General features: G+C 36.7%; 1 protein-coding gene across 1 annotated transcript in view; it reads left to right on the forward strand.

Annotated features, from left to right (window-relative positions):
* The first annotated feature begins 312 nt into the window (after nt 1-312).
* The window catches only part of CHD6 (chromodomain helicase DNA binding protein 6), a 96,867-nt gene continuing 79,972 nt past the window's right edge, over nt 313-17,207 (forward strand). Inside the window, exons 1-6 of the mRNA XM_008054734.1 lie at nt 313-428; nt 3,924-4,167; nt 5,328-5,504; nt 6,132-6,275; nt 9,337-9,592; nt 10,432-10,642. Coding sequence (XP_008052925.1) covers nt 397-428; nt 3,924-4,167; nt 5,328-5,504; nt 6,132-6,275; nt 9,337-9,592; nt 10,432-10,642 — 1,064 coding nt within the window. The 5' untranslated portion in view covers nt 313-396. The remainder of the gene's footprint in view (nt 429-3,923; nt 4,168-5,327; nt 5,505-6,131; nt 6,276-9,336; nt 9,593-10,431; nt 10,643-17,207) is intronic.

Below are 17,207 nucleotides of genomic sequence, written 5' to 3' on the forward strand. Positions count from 1 at the left end.
TCTAACGTTAGCCCGTGGGGGAAATAGAGTAAATGGGAGTAATGATTAAGAGTCTATGTTAAGTAGTATAGCACTTATCAAGATAGGTCCTTTTCTCTTCTTAATTACTTGTAAATTTTATAGAGGTGTTCTTAATCTGGTGAATTCAGAAAATACAGAGCCTGCACTTTATTCAGAAAATAATAACTACATTTTGAACCTAGTCTTAGAACAGTGTTTGAGATTTTCCACCTTCCTCATTAGTAGCTGTGTTATGCACCTGAAATATCATTCTCTATGTATTGTGCTCTCTGCTTTCCTCCCCAGGAGCGGCCTGCTTCAGACTCCTGGCAGAAACTTGAAAAGTCTCGTGAATATAAGAACAGTAACCAGCTTCGGGAATACCAACTTGAAGGGATGAACTGGCTTCTTTTTAACTGGTATAACAGGTGAGGAACCAGAACTAGTCTAAGTGTTTGAACCTGGAGGTGTATTGTTGCCTTAGCCTAGAAAACTTAGAGTAGGAGAAGCAGAGGGGTGAGAGGGAGCAGTGTAACCATTGATTTAGGGTGGTAATTGTTGAATATTAGTCATTCAATCCTTACTTTATATTTATGTCAAGTATCTCTTTAACCAAAAGGAATGATCTAGAGATGATCTTAACATCATTTACTTTGTGCTACTGCCACTGTTCCCTTTGTTTTTCTTTTTGCTAGTCTACCCAAAAGGTTAGCCTTAACCTAAATGGAAAAAAGAAAAATTTTTTTTTACTTTAAAACTTTTTTCTAACTCTTTAACCAAAAAAGGGAGGAGGGAGGAGGGAACTCTAAAGGGAATAGGTCTAGATTCTAGCCCTCATTCTCTACTTGCTTGTAAACCATGGGTGTACTGGATTTACATTCTAACACTAAGTTTGAACTCTCTGTGATCTGATTCCTCTCAAAGTCTAATTGTAACTGGTGAAATTTGTGAAACATAGTTTAAGATTTTCTGGAATCACCAAATAGTGATTTTTAAGACAGTATATTGTAACACAAAACACACCAAGATGGGACCTTCGAGAACTGTGTTCTAGTGTAATTTCTGCCACTTATTCACTGTGTGACCCAAAGCACAGCTCACCAACATGTCCAGGTCTTGGATTACCCTATCAGGACAGTGATAGGAATAAAACCAGATGGTGGCCACACCTCTTTCAGAGCCACAGCTCTGGTGTGCAGTCTGTGATTCAGGATCGACAGAAGAGATCATTCTTTTTACTCTTAGGAAGAATTTATCATATGAGTTAAAAGTTTGTCCTTTGATAATAAACAAATTACAGACAATGAGAATCACATAGCTTGCTATATTTTTATTTTTACCCTGACTTCCAGAAAGGTTGTCATTTGCAGAAACTGGCATAGGTTTGGGGCATAGTTTTTCTTCTTGTCTTAATATTATTTTAATTTTTATTTATTATACTTTGTATTTCAATAGACTTACTTCATACATAGTCATGCACTACATAATGATGTTTAAGCATAGCCCGCATATGCAATGGTGTTCCCATAAGGTTATAATGAAACTAAAAAAAACTCTTGTCTTTTAGTGATGTTGGAGCTGTTAAGTTTTATGTAACACATTACTCATGTATTTTTAGTGGTGTTGATGTAAACAAACCTACTGGCCCACCAATCATATAAAAAGTCTAACACATACAATTATATATAGTACATAATACTTGCTAATGATGATGAGTTTTTTACTAGTTTATGCACTTACTCTACTTTTTAATCATTATTTTAGTGTATTTCTTCTACTTATTAATAAAAAGTTAACTGTAAAATAGTCTCAGGCAGGTCCTTCGGGAATTACTCCAGTACTTATAATCATAGGAGATGATGGCTTCATGCATATTGTTACCCCTGAAGACATTCCAGTGGGACAAGATGTAGAGGTGGAAGACAGTAATATTGATGATCCTGACCCTGCATAGGGTCACAAGCCTAGGCTAATGTGTATGTTTGTGTGTTAGCTTTTATCAAAAAAAAGTCTAGAAAATAGAAAATAAAAAATTTGAAAATAGAAAAAAACGTATAGAACAAGGATACAAAGAAAAACATGGAGCCAACTGTGCTGCCCATCAAAACTGGACTTTATAAAAAATATGGTACGTATATACAATGGAATATTATACAGCCATAAAAAAGGACAAACATATGGACTTTACGGCCATTTAAATAGATTTAGTGTCTATAATACTCAGTGATTTATCACAGAAACAAAGAACAGAGTACCACATGTTCTCACTCATAAGCTGTCCCTGATCATTTACCATAATCATATAACCATATAAGAAAGGGATTGGCAGTAGTGGGACACTGCCAGGGTGGGGGAGGGGGTAGACACAACATCAGTAAGGATACCTGGTCTCAAACCAGGCAAAGTAGGGACCAAAGAGAGGCCTAAACTTTACCTGTACAATGTCCTCTTGTATACCTAATTCTGAATTGTACCACACATCTTCAAAATAAAATATTTTTTATAAAAACCTTTGGTACAGCTGTACAGTGTGTTTTAAACTGTATCATTACAAAGAATCAGAAGTTTTTAAAAATTTTAAATTTATGAAGTAGAAAAGTTACAGTAAGCTAAGATTAATTTATTATTGAAAAAAGAAAAATATTTTAATTTGTATAGCTTTAGAGGGTACAGATAGTTTTTGCTTACATAGATGCGTTGTATAGTGGCGACAAAGTCTAGGCTTTAAGGGTACCTGATAGGTAATTTTTCATCCCTTCACACCTTCCTATTCTCCCTCTTCTGAGTCTCCAATGCCCATTATACCATTCTATATGCTTTTGCAGATCCTTAGTTTAGCTCCCACTTACAAGTGAGAACAGTGTTTGGTTTTCTGTTCTTGTGTTAGTTGACCTAGAATGATGTTCTCCAGTTCATCCAAGTTTCTGCATTCTTTAAGAAAAATATTTTTTGCCAGGCTCAGTGGCTTAGCCTGTAATCCCACGCTTTAGGTGGCTGAGGTGAGTGGATTGCCTGAGCCCGCGGGTTCGAGACCCGCCTGGGCAACTTGGCGAGACCTCATCTCTACAATAAATCAAAAAATCAGCTGGGCATGGTAGCGATGCCTATAATTCCGGCTACTCGGAAGACTGAGGCGGATGGATCTCCAGAGCCCAGTGGGTCAAGGCTGCAGTTACCAGGAGCGGCCACTGCACTCCAGTCTGGGCAACAGAGTGAGACTCCAACTCAAAAAATATATATATATATTTTTTTTTTTTTTTTTTAATAAATTTAGTGTAGTCTAAGTGTACAGTGTATGTAAGATCTACAGTGGTATACAGTAATGGCATAGACTTTTGCATTCACTCACCACTCACCCATTGCCTCATCCCAAACAACTTTCAGTCATGGAAGCTCCATTCATGGTAAGTGTCGTATACAGATGTACTTTAAAAAAATCTTTTATATCCAATTACTGTGCCTTTTCTATGCTTAGACACAAATTCTTGCCATTGTGTTATAGTTACCAGCAGTATTTCAGTTTAGAAACATGCTGTACAGGTTTGTAGTCTAGAAGCAATAGGCTATAACATATGGCCTAGGTGTGTCGTAGATTATACCATCTAAGTTTGGGTAAGTACACTCTAGAATGTTCACACAACAGCAAAATTGCCTAATGACACAATTCTCAGAATATGTCCCCATCCTTAAAACCATGCTTGACTAAATTTTCTCCCAAGTTAGCATAGTTCCATTTTGGAAGTAGAGAGGGTTTGAATAATAATAATAATGATAACTAGCATCAGTTTAATCTGTAAAATGATGAAAAAACCTTCACTGATGATCTACAGGTTAATGTGTATGTTTGAATCTTTTTAAGTTATAACCAACCTCTACAACTTTCCTGTATTGTTAATGAGTTACCTGTTTCTCACTCTCTACAGAAAAAACTGTATTTTGGCTGATGAGATGGGCCTAGGGAAAACCATCCAGTCCATCACATTTCTTTCGGAAATATTCCTCAGGGGAATCCACGGCCCTTTTCTTATTATCGCCCCTCTCTCCACCATCACTAACTGGGAGCGGGAGTTCCGAACATGGACGGAGATGAATGCCATTGTGTACCACGGCAGCCAGATCAGCAGGCAGATGATCCAGCAGTATGAAATGGTATACAGAGATGCACAGGTGAGCCTCACATGAATCACAAAGACCCAGAGATCGCTTGAGCTCAGAACCACCTTTCTGTCACTTATCTTCAGGAGTTTCAGTGCCCTGCATCTTAGGTTACTGTTGACTGACTTTGTAGTATCATGTTTTTGTTATGGCTGACTTCTTGATCCTCCCTGGTAGTTTTAATTTATGATACAATTCAGGATTGTAGGGCATACTTTCCAAACCCTGAGACCTTTCTTTTTAGGACACTGAAAACTTGGCTGGTTGGTTGACTTCTGAAGTTACTTTTATATGTAGAAGATTTTATCCAAATTGTTTTGTGCTTAGTGAAGAAAGTGAGCAGAGTAACTAGTGTACAACGAATGAATTCCCAGCCAGGAAGTTTGGAGAGAAGGTTAACAGATTTGACAGGGAAAGATAAAGAGAAGATAGGTTTCAAATAGTTAAAAACACAACAGAACTTTTTCTAAAAGTTTTTTTTAAGTGTAATCACTTTCCTGAATATGGTTGTGCTTGCCCTGGGCATTGGTTTTTTTATAATTAAGCAAGTGCACTACTGTCCAGGGGTTTCATAGACAGCAGAGACACTTGGAAGAAATTTAAGATGTGCTCTAACAAAATGCAACTCTGCTTTTAGAAGATGGTAACACCAAGACAAACTAAAAAACAAAGCTATATCCTGCCTGGTAGCACTTGTCCCAGGTCAATCAGGGTCATTATGTTGCATCTCTACTAGAACCCAAGTTACAAGGTGAAATTAATTAAATCTGAAAAGTAGCAGAGGATTTCTTTGGACATTCAAGCTATGCATGGTTTAGACTGACTCCTGGCTGAGACTGCCTGGCTGCCTTCCTTATCGTGGTAGTTAGTAAATAAAATAAAAAACTCACTTGATGTGCTTTCCGTATTGCTCATCCTTCTCATCTTTGTGAGAGCAAATGCTGTCTTGCCTCTGTTTCATTAATTCATTGATATTGTAACGTCTTTGTCTTGTCTAAATAGCTGGTTCATTCTTATATTCTCTCTTTTCTCACATGAGGAAAAGCAGTGTTGTCTTCTCATCTAGGCCCTAACATTTGTAGCGCTGCCTCTTCTAATCCAGCAGATAACCCCTTAGAAGAATTATCTATAACAATGGCATAAAGCTTTGCATTTGGTTGTATCATCCTCAGGGAAACCCCCTTTCAGGAGTTTTCAAGTTCCATGTTGTCATCACAACATTTGAGATGATCCTGGCAGACTGCCCAGAGCTTAAGAAGATTCACTGGAGCTGTGTGATAATTGATGAAGCCCACAGATTGAAGAATAGGAACTGCAAACTTCTGGAGGGGCTAAAGCTCATGGCCCTGGTGAGAGTTAGCAGCTCTTTACATAACCATAGATTCCTTCTCTTTAGCTTGAGGGAAGCATTCTTTAGCCATTTGGCATGTAGCTTGTGTTTAGTCCTTTTACTTTAGATTTTCTTTTTGCCCTCTACAGCTATGATAGTATAGAAATCACATTTTTGTTTTGTTTTGTTTTGTTACATACTGGGTCAACAATTTGGCCTTTGCCACAGATTGATTTCCAGAGGGACTTAGAGGATTCTTAAATACATGAAATATGTGACTTGGAAACGTAGGATGCTTTGGCTTATTTCTGAGTCCTTGAATGAACTGGTACCAAAGATGATAGCCTTTTAACATTACTGCCATGGCACAGTGCCCAGTATGTAGTAGGTAGGCACTCAATAATATTTAGTGAATGAATGGTTACTTTAATTAGCATGAAATTGCTGCTAGACTCAATGATGTGAAAGGAAAGTTGATCCATTTATTGACTGTACCCCTATGAAATGTTGGCTTACCGTCTTTTCATTAAAGCAGAACAGAATTGCCCCAAATTGAGCACAAAATGCCCTGGCTTAATTTTCCCCATTAAAATATACTGCTTTGGTGGCTCAAACACTGCTCATCATGTGCTTTTAATTTGTGCAGGAACATAAAGTACTTCTCACTGGAACACCCTTACAGAACTCTGTGGAGGAGCTCTTCAGTTTGCTAAATTTTTTGGAGCCGTCACAGTTTCCTTCAGAGACTGCTTTCTTGGAGGAGTTTGGAGATCTGAAAACAGAGGAACAGGTAATTAGGGACCTGAAGGACTGAGGGAAACAATGTGATGGTTTCCTTCATCATGGAAAGAGCAGGTCACTATGGGGACAGGATTTAGCAAGTCGTCATATCCCTGGTAAAAGGAGCATTGCATCCTTTATCTTACATATTTGTTTATATTGGAGAGAGCTGATTATTAGCAGTTCTTATTGCTGCAAAGGATAGATGAGTCAATACCCAAAGCATCTTATACTGGTGTTTCATACCTCTTGCTTCACTGATTACTGGTATGTTTAGTGATTTGGCTCATAGCTCCTGGCCTCAGGAGCATGGTGCTTTCTTCTGCCTCCTTCATTCTTCATCCCTTCTCCTACATAATCTGCAGCTTGTTCCCAGGCCCATCTTCTTGAGTACAACACAATCCACAGGTAGTGAGGAAAAGAAGACAGTCACATATTTAGAGTAGTTGACAAGTCCATTTTTTCCACATCAACTGAATTTCCTTTTTTGAAGGTCCAGTCGCGAGTTTATCTTGCTAGACTCAGCTAATTCTAAACAGCTGATATTAAGAAATATCTATCAACTACTAGTAGAAATCTCTACAAAGGATTATAGAAATAAGTAAGATAAGTTTAAATGCCCTAAGAGAAACAAATAATAGAGTTAGGGACTTTAAAAGGACAGGTCACATCTGTTTGAGAATCAGGGAAAGACTTAGGGAGAGAGTACAATTTGAAAATGCATTTTGAGGAATGGGCATGTTTTCACAGGTATAGAGAGAAGAGGTGGTAACCACTTTGCATGGGGGGTGTGGAATAGCATAGTCAGAGCCATGGAATTTATTTAGCAGTGGAGAATCACCTGGTTGACGTGAAAACAGAGCAAATGAATTGAGAAGTAAGAGGCCAGAAGGGCTTGTGGTTGTATTGCGGGAAGATCTTGGAAAGTAGGTTGTAGAATTCAGTGGGTAATAGAGAAGCCATGCAAGGCTTTACTGCAAGAATGACATAATTAGTTCTGCTGAATTAATCTAGCAGTGGTGTGGAAGTAGGTTAGGGCAGAGAAGAAGGGGACTTAAAAGGTTGGAAATTTCACTAACAGATGTCAGGAGTACAGTCTGTGGTTCCAAACTCTTTCTTTTCACTTTTGATGCAAGTCAGACCTTGAGAGCAGTAAATAATCAAACTTAATTCCCCTTCTTTACATTTCCAATATCTATTGATCTTTTAAAAGCCAGCTGCAACCTTCTCTCCATTTTTGGACCATTAGAAATGCATCCTCTTCTCCCATTGCACTTAATTTGTGGTATGCATTTTTTCTTCTTCCTAGACAATGATCTCCTTGAGGACAAGGCCCACATCTTCTCCAAAGTTGTTTGTTGTATTGACCAGCACAGTGTCTGGCATATAGTATACTCTAAATGATTCAAGGTATGAACCAAGTGAAGGGCAAACGCTGAACCCAGCATGTGACAAATTGACATTTGTCCCTATTTTTAACAATTAGCTAGCTATGTCTTTTCTCTTTGGGTTCTTATATAATAATTCCTTAGCCATTTGTGGGATTAGATTCCTAATTACCCTTGGTTGGTTAAATGAAGGTCACTTAAAAGGGTTAGGTTAAAGATTGGGGCCAGGTAGAGAAAACAGTAAAAATGACATCAAATGTCTGTTTTTTATTTTAAAATTTTAAAAAATTTATTTGACAAAGATTATATGTATTTATTATGTACAACATGATATTTTGACATATGTGTATATTGTGAAATGGCTAAATTCAGCTAATTAGTATATGCATTACCTCACATACTTTTTGTGGTGGGGACACTCAAAATCCACTCTCTTCGAGATCTTCAGTACAATACATTGTTACTAACTAGTAATCATGATGTGTTGTAGATCTCTTGAATTTATTCCTCCTATCTAACTAAAATTTTGCATCTTTTGGCCATTATCTTCCAAATTCTCACTTCACCCCAACCCCCAATCTCTGGTAACTGCCATTCTAATCTCTGCTTCTATGAAATATCTATATTTTAAAACACAGACTATAAAAGTTCTTGAAAGCATCTGTTTCCAAAATAAAGCATGTTTAATTTATCATTGTCTAAAATCTGCTTTTGTAAGTAACTCTTCTCAATCACTCTGTGTAAAGCACTTTATAGTTCTTCAGGAAGCATAGCTGCAGCACACAACTTGTTTTTGCAGACTCTGACCCTTTTAAAATTTTTGAACAACCCTCTCTGAATTGAAACTTGATTTATTTTACGCTTTTATTTTACCTTATTTTACTTTTCCATCAGAGTTAATCTTACTAGTATCATATTTTAGCTCCATGTTAACTCAGGTGCTTACTTTGAATCCCTTACTCTGTCATTGTCTTACCGGAAGAGGGAACAGGTCACCTTTTGGTCCAGTCAAGAATGTAGAGATCTGCTATCTAGGCCTGGACTGTTAGAGGAAAAATAGACAAATCGTAGCAAAGAACACCACAAGGCTTAAAGTACCCCTGATGTGACAGATTCCATGATGGAATAGGAAATGTCACCTTTACCATTTATTATTCGCATACTGCTACCCTCAAACATCTGTGCTACTGTTGTTATTTCAAAGATACAGGATTTTGTTTCCAGATTGTCTCTACTTGTTACTCTATTCTCTCAGCATCCAAGTCTTCCCTTTGTAGTATATCACTTTACCTCCTAACATGACTTAAAATATTCTTCACATAATTACTGTACGTGTGTGTGTGTGTGTGTGTGTGTGTGTGTGTGTGTGTGTTAGAGCAAGAGAGAGGTTTATTTTCTCCATCCTAAGAATAGGTACTGTCTTTTATATCTTTCTCCCTTTTTATCTTGTGAGATTGTCACATAGATTCTCGGTAATTGCTTGCAAATTAAAACCAAATCCCTTTGTTCCTTTCAGTACTATTGTAAACTCCCCATTTTCAGGGACTAATTGTGATATTTCTTTTAGTCCACTACCACAGTACTATGCTTAGATGTTCAAGAGCTTATAGTGAAGATTGGAATACCCCAATAATGATTAAATTAAGATTAGAGCAGGTAAATGGGTTTCATTTCTCTGGACAGGTAAAGAAACTGCAATCTATTCTAAAACCAATGATGCTGAGGCGGCTGAAAGATGACGTGGAAAAGAACCTTGCTCCCAAACAAGAAACAATCATTGAGGTAGAACTGACCAATATCCAGAAAAAGTACTATCGTGCCATCCTAGAGAAGAACTTTTCTTTTCTGACCAAGGGGGCAAATCAGCACAACATGCCGAATCTCATCAATACCATGATGGAACTGAGAAAGTGCTGCAACCATCCCTATCTGATCAATGGTGAGTCAGGGCATTGAGGAGTCACTCAGGAGTGGTATGGGTTTCTGGCAGGAGGAAGCAATAACAAATTCATGTACTGAATTCCCTTTATATGCCAGAATGTGTATTCTCACCTTTTTATGGAGGTAAAACTGAAGTTCAGAGAGAGTGATGGATTTGCATAAGCATTATAGTTATAAGTGCCCAGAGCCAAGTTTTGAACTTATTTCTATTGACACACTGCCTCACAGTACATAGTCTGCCTAGCAGAAGATAGATATCACTCATCAGTTTGCTCCCCTTTATTTGCTCGAAATCTACCCATACTTTCCATTTGGGGACAGGGAAATGTGTTACTTAGTAGTTGAATAAATGAAACTGCTGCAATGAGATTAAGACTCTGCCAACAAATTAGCAGTAAACCAACTAGTTAAAGAAGATGTCAGGAGGTGTTTTTTCTTTTACAGTAACACTTTCTGAGAAATTTTAAAAATGGAAATGTGATTTGGATTCTCTTACAGCTGTGTCAAGAGATACGAAGGTCCTTTTTTCTCAACGTTCTGGCAAGGTTTATTTACTTGGGTGAGTCAGCTTAGGACTTGATATCTCAGATCCTCTCTACTTGTTGAGACTTCGCAGGAAAGTGGAGTACCCCCTTTCTATACAAGATGGCCCTGCTGCCACTGCAGAACCCTCTGCTGAGGGCACAGACCAGGATATATATCTAACTTCTCCTCACTGGACTGCTGGTCTATACCTAATACCAAAGAATTCACTTCATTTTCCCCAGGATCTATAAAACTGAACAGCTTTTATCCTTATATTTTGTTCAAGGAATAGTTTTGTTCCTTTTTTTTCAGGGGCGGAAGAGAAAATTCTGGAAGATTTCCGAAAAACTCACAGCCCTGATGCCCCTGACTTTCAGCTTCAGGCCATGATTCAGGCAGCAGGGAAGTTGGTTCTGATTGATAAACTACTCCCAAAGCTGATTGCAGGTGGCCATAAGGTACTCATCTTCTCCCAGATGGTGCGCTGCCTTGATATTCTGGAAGATTATCTCATCCAGAGAAGGTGAGACTTGTGTCAGAGCTCTGCATCCAACACTGGGGCAATTCCTTTTCGTTGTTATCTTTTTGATCCATTCAAAATTTATGTGTTAATAACAACAGTACATTCACAATGGTAGATTAGCTAAAACTCAAGAGTTAAATTTTATGACCAAATATACCTAAATTTAACTGTCTAGAGTGAATTTCATAGCCTACAATATGGAGTCCTTCTTTGCTTAAAGAAAATCTTACCTTTTTTTAAATATTCACTTTAGTTGGAAGAAGCAGAATTCAAATAACATTAGAAAGGGTTAAGAAAATATATTTACATTTTTGTTGCTTAATGATGAGAGAGTAGTGTATCCTGGAAATCAACACTATATCAAGTTTCTAAAAAAGCATAACTTGGAAACTCACAGAGAAAGAATTTGGGGCTATTTTATACCTTAGCAGCCTTCTACGGTTTTATTACATACTAGCTGTGGTATCCTAATTTATTTTCTTGTTCATACTCTTACAATTCTTTGAACATAAACTCCATTTCTCATGCAGGTGAAACGTCAGCAGTGTTATATGTGTTATTTGTATTCCGTGTGGGAACTACATTTGTTATATCATACACTGTACCTTAGATTTTTGGTCATTCTTATACACCAATGTTCTGAAGATGACAAATGAGTTTTTAAAAAATTACTCTTAATGTTAAAAGGCTGTTCAAAACCATGGAAAACTAGTAGCCCAATCATGGCTAAATTTAAAGGAAATCTTTGTTTTCATAATAAATCTCAGGTTTCTTAACAGACTCTTATTCTTTGAAATTCCGTTTGCCCTTATAAATTATTTGTACTTTATAGAAAGAGTATTAAAGGGAATGACTAATTTAACTATGGGTATGCTGACATTTAATGTTATATAAATCTTTGAAGTCTAATTAAGCAAAGAATTTCTCAGAGCTCTGTATTATAGAATTTATATGTAAAGAATTCTTGAGACTTGTATTATATAAATAAATCAAAGCTGGTAAAACAATTTTATAGTTTATAAATTAACTATACATTAGGAACCCATTGCCAGAGCACTAGCTTCTTATCTTATTCTTCAAAATATGTTGTACAACTATTAGTTTTCAGATTTTTTTAAAGAACCCCCCAAAATGAGTTACAGTATATTTAAACAAATTTCCAGTAAATACAGAAGTCTTTATGTAGCTCCCTTTCCTGCTATTTTTTTTAACTCATTGCTCATTTTGTGTTTAAATTACTTAAGTATTCTAGTTTCTCTTGAAAATATGGAAACTTACAACACCAGCATCTGCACAACTTGCCATTTATGATTGTGGGTTTACCTTTTCAGTCTGTTTTCTTTCTACATACTTAATGTTTAGTTTTATTGTTTATTTGTTTGAATTGTGATGATCTACTTTTTAACTTCCATTTTAAATTTAATATGTTATGAAATTTTTTTCTTATTTTTATAACAATTTTGATGGTCTGCATGATATTTTGTCTTAAAAGTTTCCGGTTTTTCAGCATTTTAAGGGACTCTGAATGAATATCCCTTTAAAGTCATTATTTTTAGAATGTTTTTAGTTATTTCCTTAGGATAAATGTTTTTTGAAAACATTTGATACATATAGTATTTCCAAAACACCCTCTCTAGTTGAGTTTTTTATTTATATGCTTTTCAATATTATATAAGTATGTCTTTCCCCATATTCTAATCAATATTGTTTTTACCTCTTAATATTTACTAATTCAGTAAGCCAGAATTATGGTCTCTTATCTTTATTTGTATTTACTAATGAGGATGATTTTTTTTTCATATTTATTAGCTATTTATATTTATTTCGTGGATTGGTTATTTATACTCTTCCTCCATTTTCTGTTGCTTTTTAACTTCTTATTAATTTATAAGAATTATTGTTTACATGAGAGTATTTTGCAAATATTTTTCCTAATGTTGTTTTTGCCTTTTATTTTTGTTTATGGGTGTCAGTTTTCATTTATTTTTAAATGTTCTAAATTTTGTAACAGTCAAATCTTTATCTTCAGCCAACTTTAAACTTGAATACTTATGCTTATACTTAAGCTTCGGTTAATATGCTTTAAAAAGCTTCTCCCACATCTCAACCATGAGATCACATAAATATTCTGAAGAATTTTTTTTCATTCTTTTTTTTTTTTTTTTTTTTAAGAGACAAAGTCTCACTCTGTCGCCCATTCTGGAATTGCAATGGTATGATCAGCTCACCACAACCTTGAATTCCTGGGCTCAAAGAATCCTCTCACCTTAGCCTCCTTAGTAGGTAGGATTACATGTGGACACCCCTATGCCTGGCTAATTTTTTTAAGTTTGTTTAGAGACAGGGTCTTGCTATATTGCTCAGGTTGATCTCAGACTCCTGGCCTCAAGGAATCCTTCCACCTCAGCTTCCTGAGTAGCTGGGATTATAGGCTCAAGTTGCCATGTCTAGCTCTTCTTGTCATTCTTTTATAGTTTCTTTACCCCAGCCGTATCCAACAGGTTTCCTCTGTCATTAATATTATCATTACTGTCATTATTACCATTATCGCTATTTTTCTCTTTTTAGTTTAACTTTTATTTTCATCAAAGTTATACATGCATATAATTTTTTATTTATTTATTTTCTTAAAATTTCAGTAGCTTTGAAGGATATAAATAGTTTTTGGTTTGTCACGTGCCCCTCATCTTCCCTCTTGCCTTCCTTCCCCTAGCAGTGCCCAGCAAATGCTTGTTGATCCCTCCCTTGTGCTAATGTTACTATTGTACAGGCCCTACTTATGAGCAAGAACAAGCAGTATTAAGTTCTTTGTTTCTGTGATAGATCACTTAATATGATGGTCTCTAGCTTCATTCAATCTGCTGTGAAGTCCATGATTTTGTTCTTCTTTATGGAGTATACCTAATACTCCATCATGTATATATACCATGTTTTCTTTATCCTGTCTACTTTTGATGGGCAGTAGGGTTGGTTCCATGTTTTTGCTATTGAGAGTAGTGTGACAATAAACATGCATATGCTTGTGTCTTTTTTGTAGAACAAATTAAGTTATTTCAGGTATATTCCCAGGAGAGAGATTGCTGGATCATATGAAAGGTCAATTTTTAGTTCTTTTAGGAATCATCACATTGCTTTTCATAGAGATTGAAGTAGCTTGCACTCCCACCAACTATGTAGAAGGGTTCCTTTTCTCTGCACTCACACCAGCATCTGTTGTTTTTTGACTTATTAATGATATCCATCCTTACTGGAGTTAGATGGTATCTCATTGTAGTTTTGATTTGCATTTCTCTGATGATTAGTAAGGCTGACCATTGTTTTCATTTGTCTGTAGGCTGCGTGTATGTCTTCTTTTGAGAAATGTGTGTTCATGCCCTTTTTGATGGGGTAGTTTGTTTTTTTCCTTTCACTTCTTTTGAGTTCCTTGTAGATCCTGGATGTTAGACCTTTGTCAGATGCAGATAATTCACAATTTTTTTTTCCCATTTGGTGGGTTGTGTTTTTACTCTCTTGGTGGTTTCTTTCACTGTGCAAAGCTTTTCAGTTTGATGAGGTCCCGCTTGTCTATCTTAGTTCTTATGGCATTTAGTTTTGGGGACTTGGTCATGAATGTGTTGCCTATTCCCATGTGTTTCCTATGTTTTCTTCTAGAGTTCTTATAGTTTGAGGTTTTATGTTTAGGCCTTTGATCCATTTTATGATATATGATTTTTGTATGTGGTGATAGGTGAGGAGTCCAGTTTCTTTCTCTCTCTCTCTCTTTTTTTTTTTTTTTTTTTTTTTGGTCTAGTTTCATTCTTTGTGTATGGTCAGCCAGTTTTCTCAGCATTATTTGCTAAATATGGTCTCCTTTCGCCACTGATTGTTATTGCTAGTATTGTTGAAGATGAGTAGGTTGAGAGACTGTGTTTTTGCTTCCAGAATCTCGATCCTGTTCCATTAGTCTGTGTACCTATTCTACCAATACCAGGCTGGTTTGGTTACCGTAGCCTTGCAAAAAAGTTTGTCTGAAAGTGTGATACCTCTCACTTTGTTCCTTTTGCTGAGGATTGTTTTGGCTATTTGTGCTCTTTTTTTGTTTCCATATGAATTTCTGTATTGCCATTTCAAGGTCTGAGTAGAATGATGTTGGTAATTTAATGGGTTTTGCATTGAATCTGTAGATTGCCTTGGGTAGGATGGACATCTTGACAGTATTGATTCTTCTAATCAAGAGTATGGAATGTTTTTCCATTTATTTGTGTGACCCTTGACTTCTCTGAGCAGTGTTTTGTAGTTCTCATTGTAAAGGTCTTTCACTTCTTTTGTCAGGTGATTGCCAAGATATTTCTTTTTCTTTCTTTCTTTTTTTATTTTGTGTGTGTGTGTGTGTGTGTGTGGAGAGAGAGATTTTTATTTGGTTCTCTGCCTGTTTATTACTGGTGTATAGAAATATAACTGTCTTTTGATGTTGATTTTATACCCCAAAACTTTACCAAAGTCATTTATCAGATCAAGGAGGTTTTTGACAGACTCCCTTGGGTTTTTAAAGTATAAGATCACATTGTCCACAAAGAGGGATAACTTAACTTCCTTTTTTCCTATTTGGGTACCCCTGATTTCCTTCTCTTGTCTGATTGTTCTAACAAGGATTTCCAATACTGTGTTGATCAGGAGGGGTGAGAGTAGGCAGCCTTGTCTTGTTCCCATTTTCATGGAGAATGCTTCCAACTTCTGTCCATTGAGTAAAATATTGGCTGTGGGTTCATCATAGATGGCTCTTACTCTTTTGAGGAATGTTCCTTCTATGCCTAAGGTGTTCAGGGGTTTTTATCAAGAAGGGATGCTGGGATTTTGTTGAAAGCTTTTTGTGCATCTAATGATATTATCATGTGGTCCTTGTTTTTGTATCTATCAATGTATTAAATTACGCTTATAGTCTTGCCAGTGTTAAACCAATCTGCATCCTGGAAATGAAACCTACTTGGTCATGGTTGATGATTCTTGAGGTGGGTTGTTGGGTCTGATTTGCTAGAATCTTATTGAGAATTTTTGCATCTATGTTCATCAAGGAGATTGGCCTGTAATTCTCTTTTCCTTGTTGGGTCTTTGCAAGGTTTGGATATTAGTGTGATGTTAGCTTCATAAAATGATTTGGGGTAAGTTCCCTTTTTCTCGATTGCCTGGAATACTTTTGATAAGATTGGTATCAGCTCCTCATGTTTTGTAGAAACGTATAAACATATAAAGCCATCTGACCCACGACTTCTTTTTGTACGTAGATTTCTTTAATGGAGTCGATTTCCTGGATTGTTACTGGTCTGTTTAGGGTTTCAATTTCTTCTTGTTTCAACTTTTTGGGATGCCAGGTGGTCCTCCATTTTCTTTATTTCCATGCAAATGTGTGTATTAATCTCTCATAACCTGTTCATTTTTTTCAAGATCAGTTGTGACTTCATCTTTTGTGTTTCTACTTGTGTTTATTTGGTCTTTCTCTCTCTTTTTGTTAGTCAGTCTGGCTAGGAGTCTGTCGATATTATTTATTCTTTCAAGGAGCCAACTTTTGTCTTGTTGATTTATTTCTATATTTTTGTCTTCTATATCCTGAAGTTGCAACTTTATTTTGGTGGTCTGGATTCTTCTGCTAAAGTTGGGATTTTGGTGGTCTTGCCTTTGTAGCTCCCTTGGGTGTGATGTTAGGCTGGTTTTAACTTTTGATGATTTGAAGACTGCTTTGTCTGATATCAGAATAGCTACATATGCCCTCTTGTGTTTTCTGTTCACTTGAAAGACAGTTTTTCAGCCTCCAACTTTGAGCCTGTGGATGTCCTTTGCAGTGAGATGAGTTTCCTGGAGGCAGCAGATTGTTGGATCATGCTTCTTCATCTAGTCAAAAATAGCAGCTTTTTATCAGAGTTGTAGCTGACCTACACCTCTGCCACTGTAACTGTGGCCCCATCTGGCCAAAACCACAAGTTTCTATTCCTCTCCACGTTGTACCTGATTTTGTTAAATTTCCAGTACCCTTACATAGGTTTTTCTGTTAATTTGTTTTGTTTTTTATAGTTTATCCAGACTTCATGGCTATTATTTGCTGAGGGCTGGTGTGTTAGCACCTTGCCCTTCCATAACAGAAGCAGATATCCTGTGTTTCAAATCAAAGACTTTCCTTGTTGTCTGATGTCTTAGGCCATCAGATGAGCTAGCACTATGCAGACAATTACAAGTTCTGAGTATATAAGTGAGGCTTGTTGACTGTGAGTTTCACTTTCCATGTCCAGCACTGTGCTTCTGGCTGCACCCTTTCATTGGGGACCCTCCAGTGCAGTCAGAATTTGGGGGACTTTTTTCTCTTCCTGTCTTCTGCCTGGAGAGTGAAAACTTGATTTTACTCAGAACTGATTGTTGGGGAGGGGTGAGAAAGAGTAGGGGTCTCAAAAAGAGTGCGGGGGATGGGATGTCTCAATATCTCTTTCTTCCCTTTTCAGAATGGTCACTGTGGGTGGGTATCTCCCAGAGAGGATCATGATCCTTTATTTTATGAACCTCTCCAAGTCTGGGGTGGGTAATCTAGAGGCTAACTGAT

This window comes from Carlito syrichta, unplaced genomic scaffold (assembly GCF_000164805.1).
Source record: "Carlito syrichta isolate Samal-C Ts95f unplaced genomic scaffold, Tarsius_syrichta-2.0.1 Scaffold300491, whole genome shotgun sequence".
Lineage (NCBI taxonomy): Eukaryota > Metazoa > Chordata > Mammalia > Primates > Tarsiidae > Carlito > Carlito syrichta.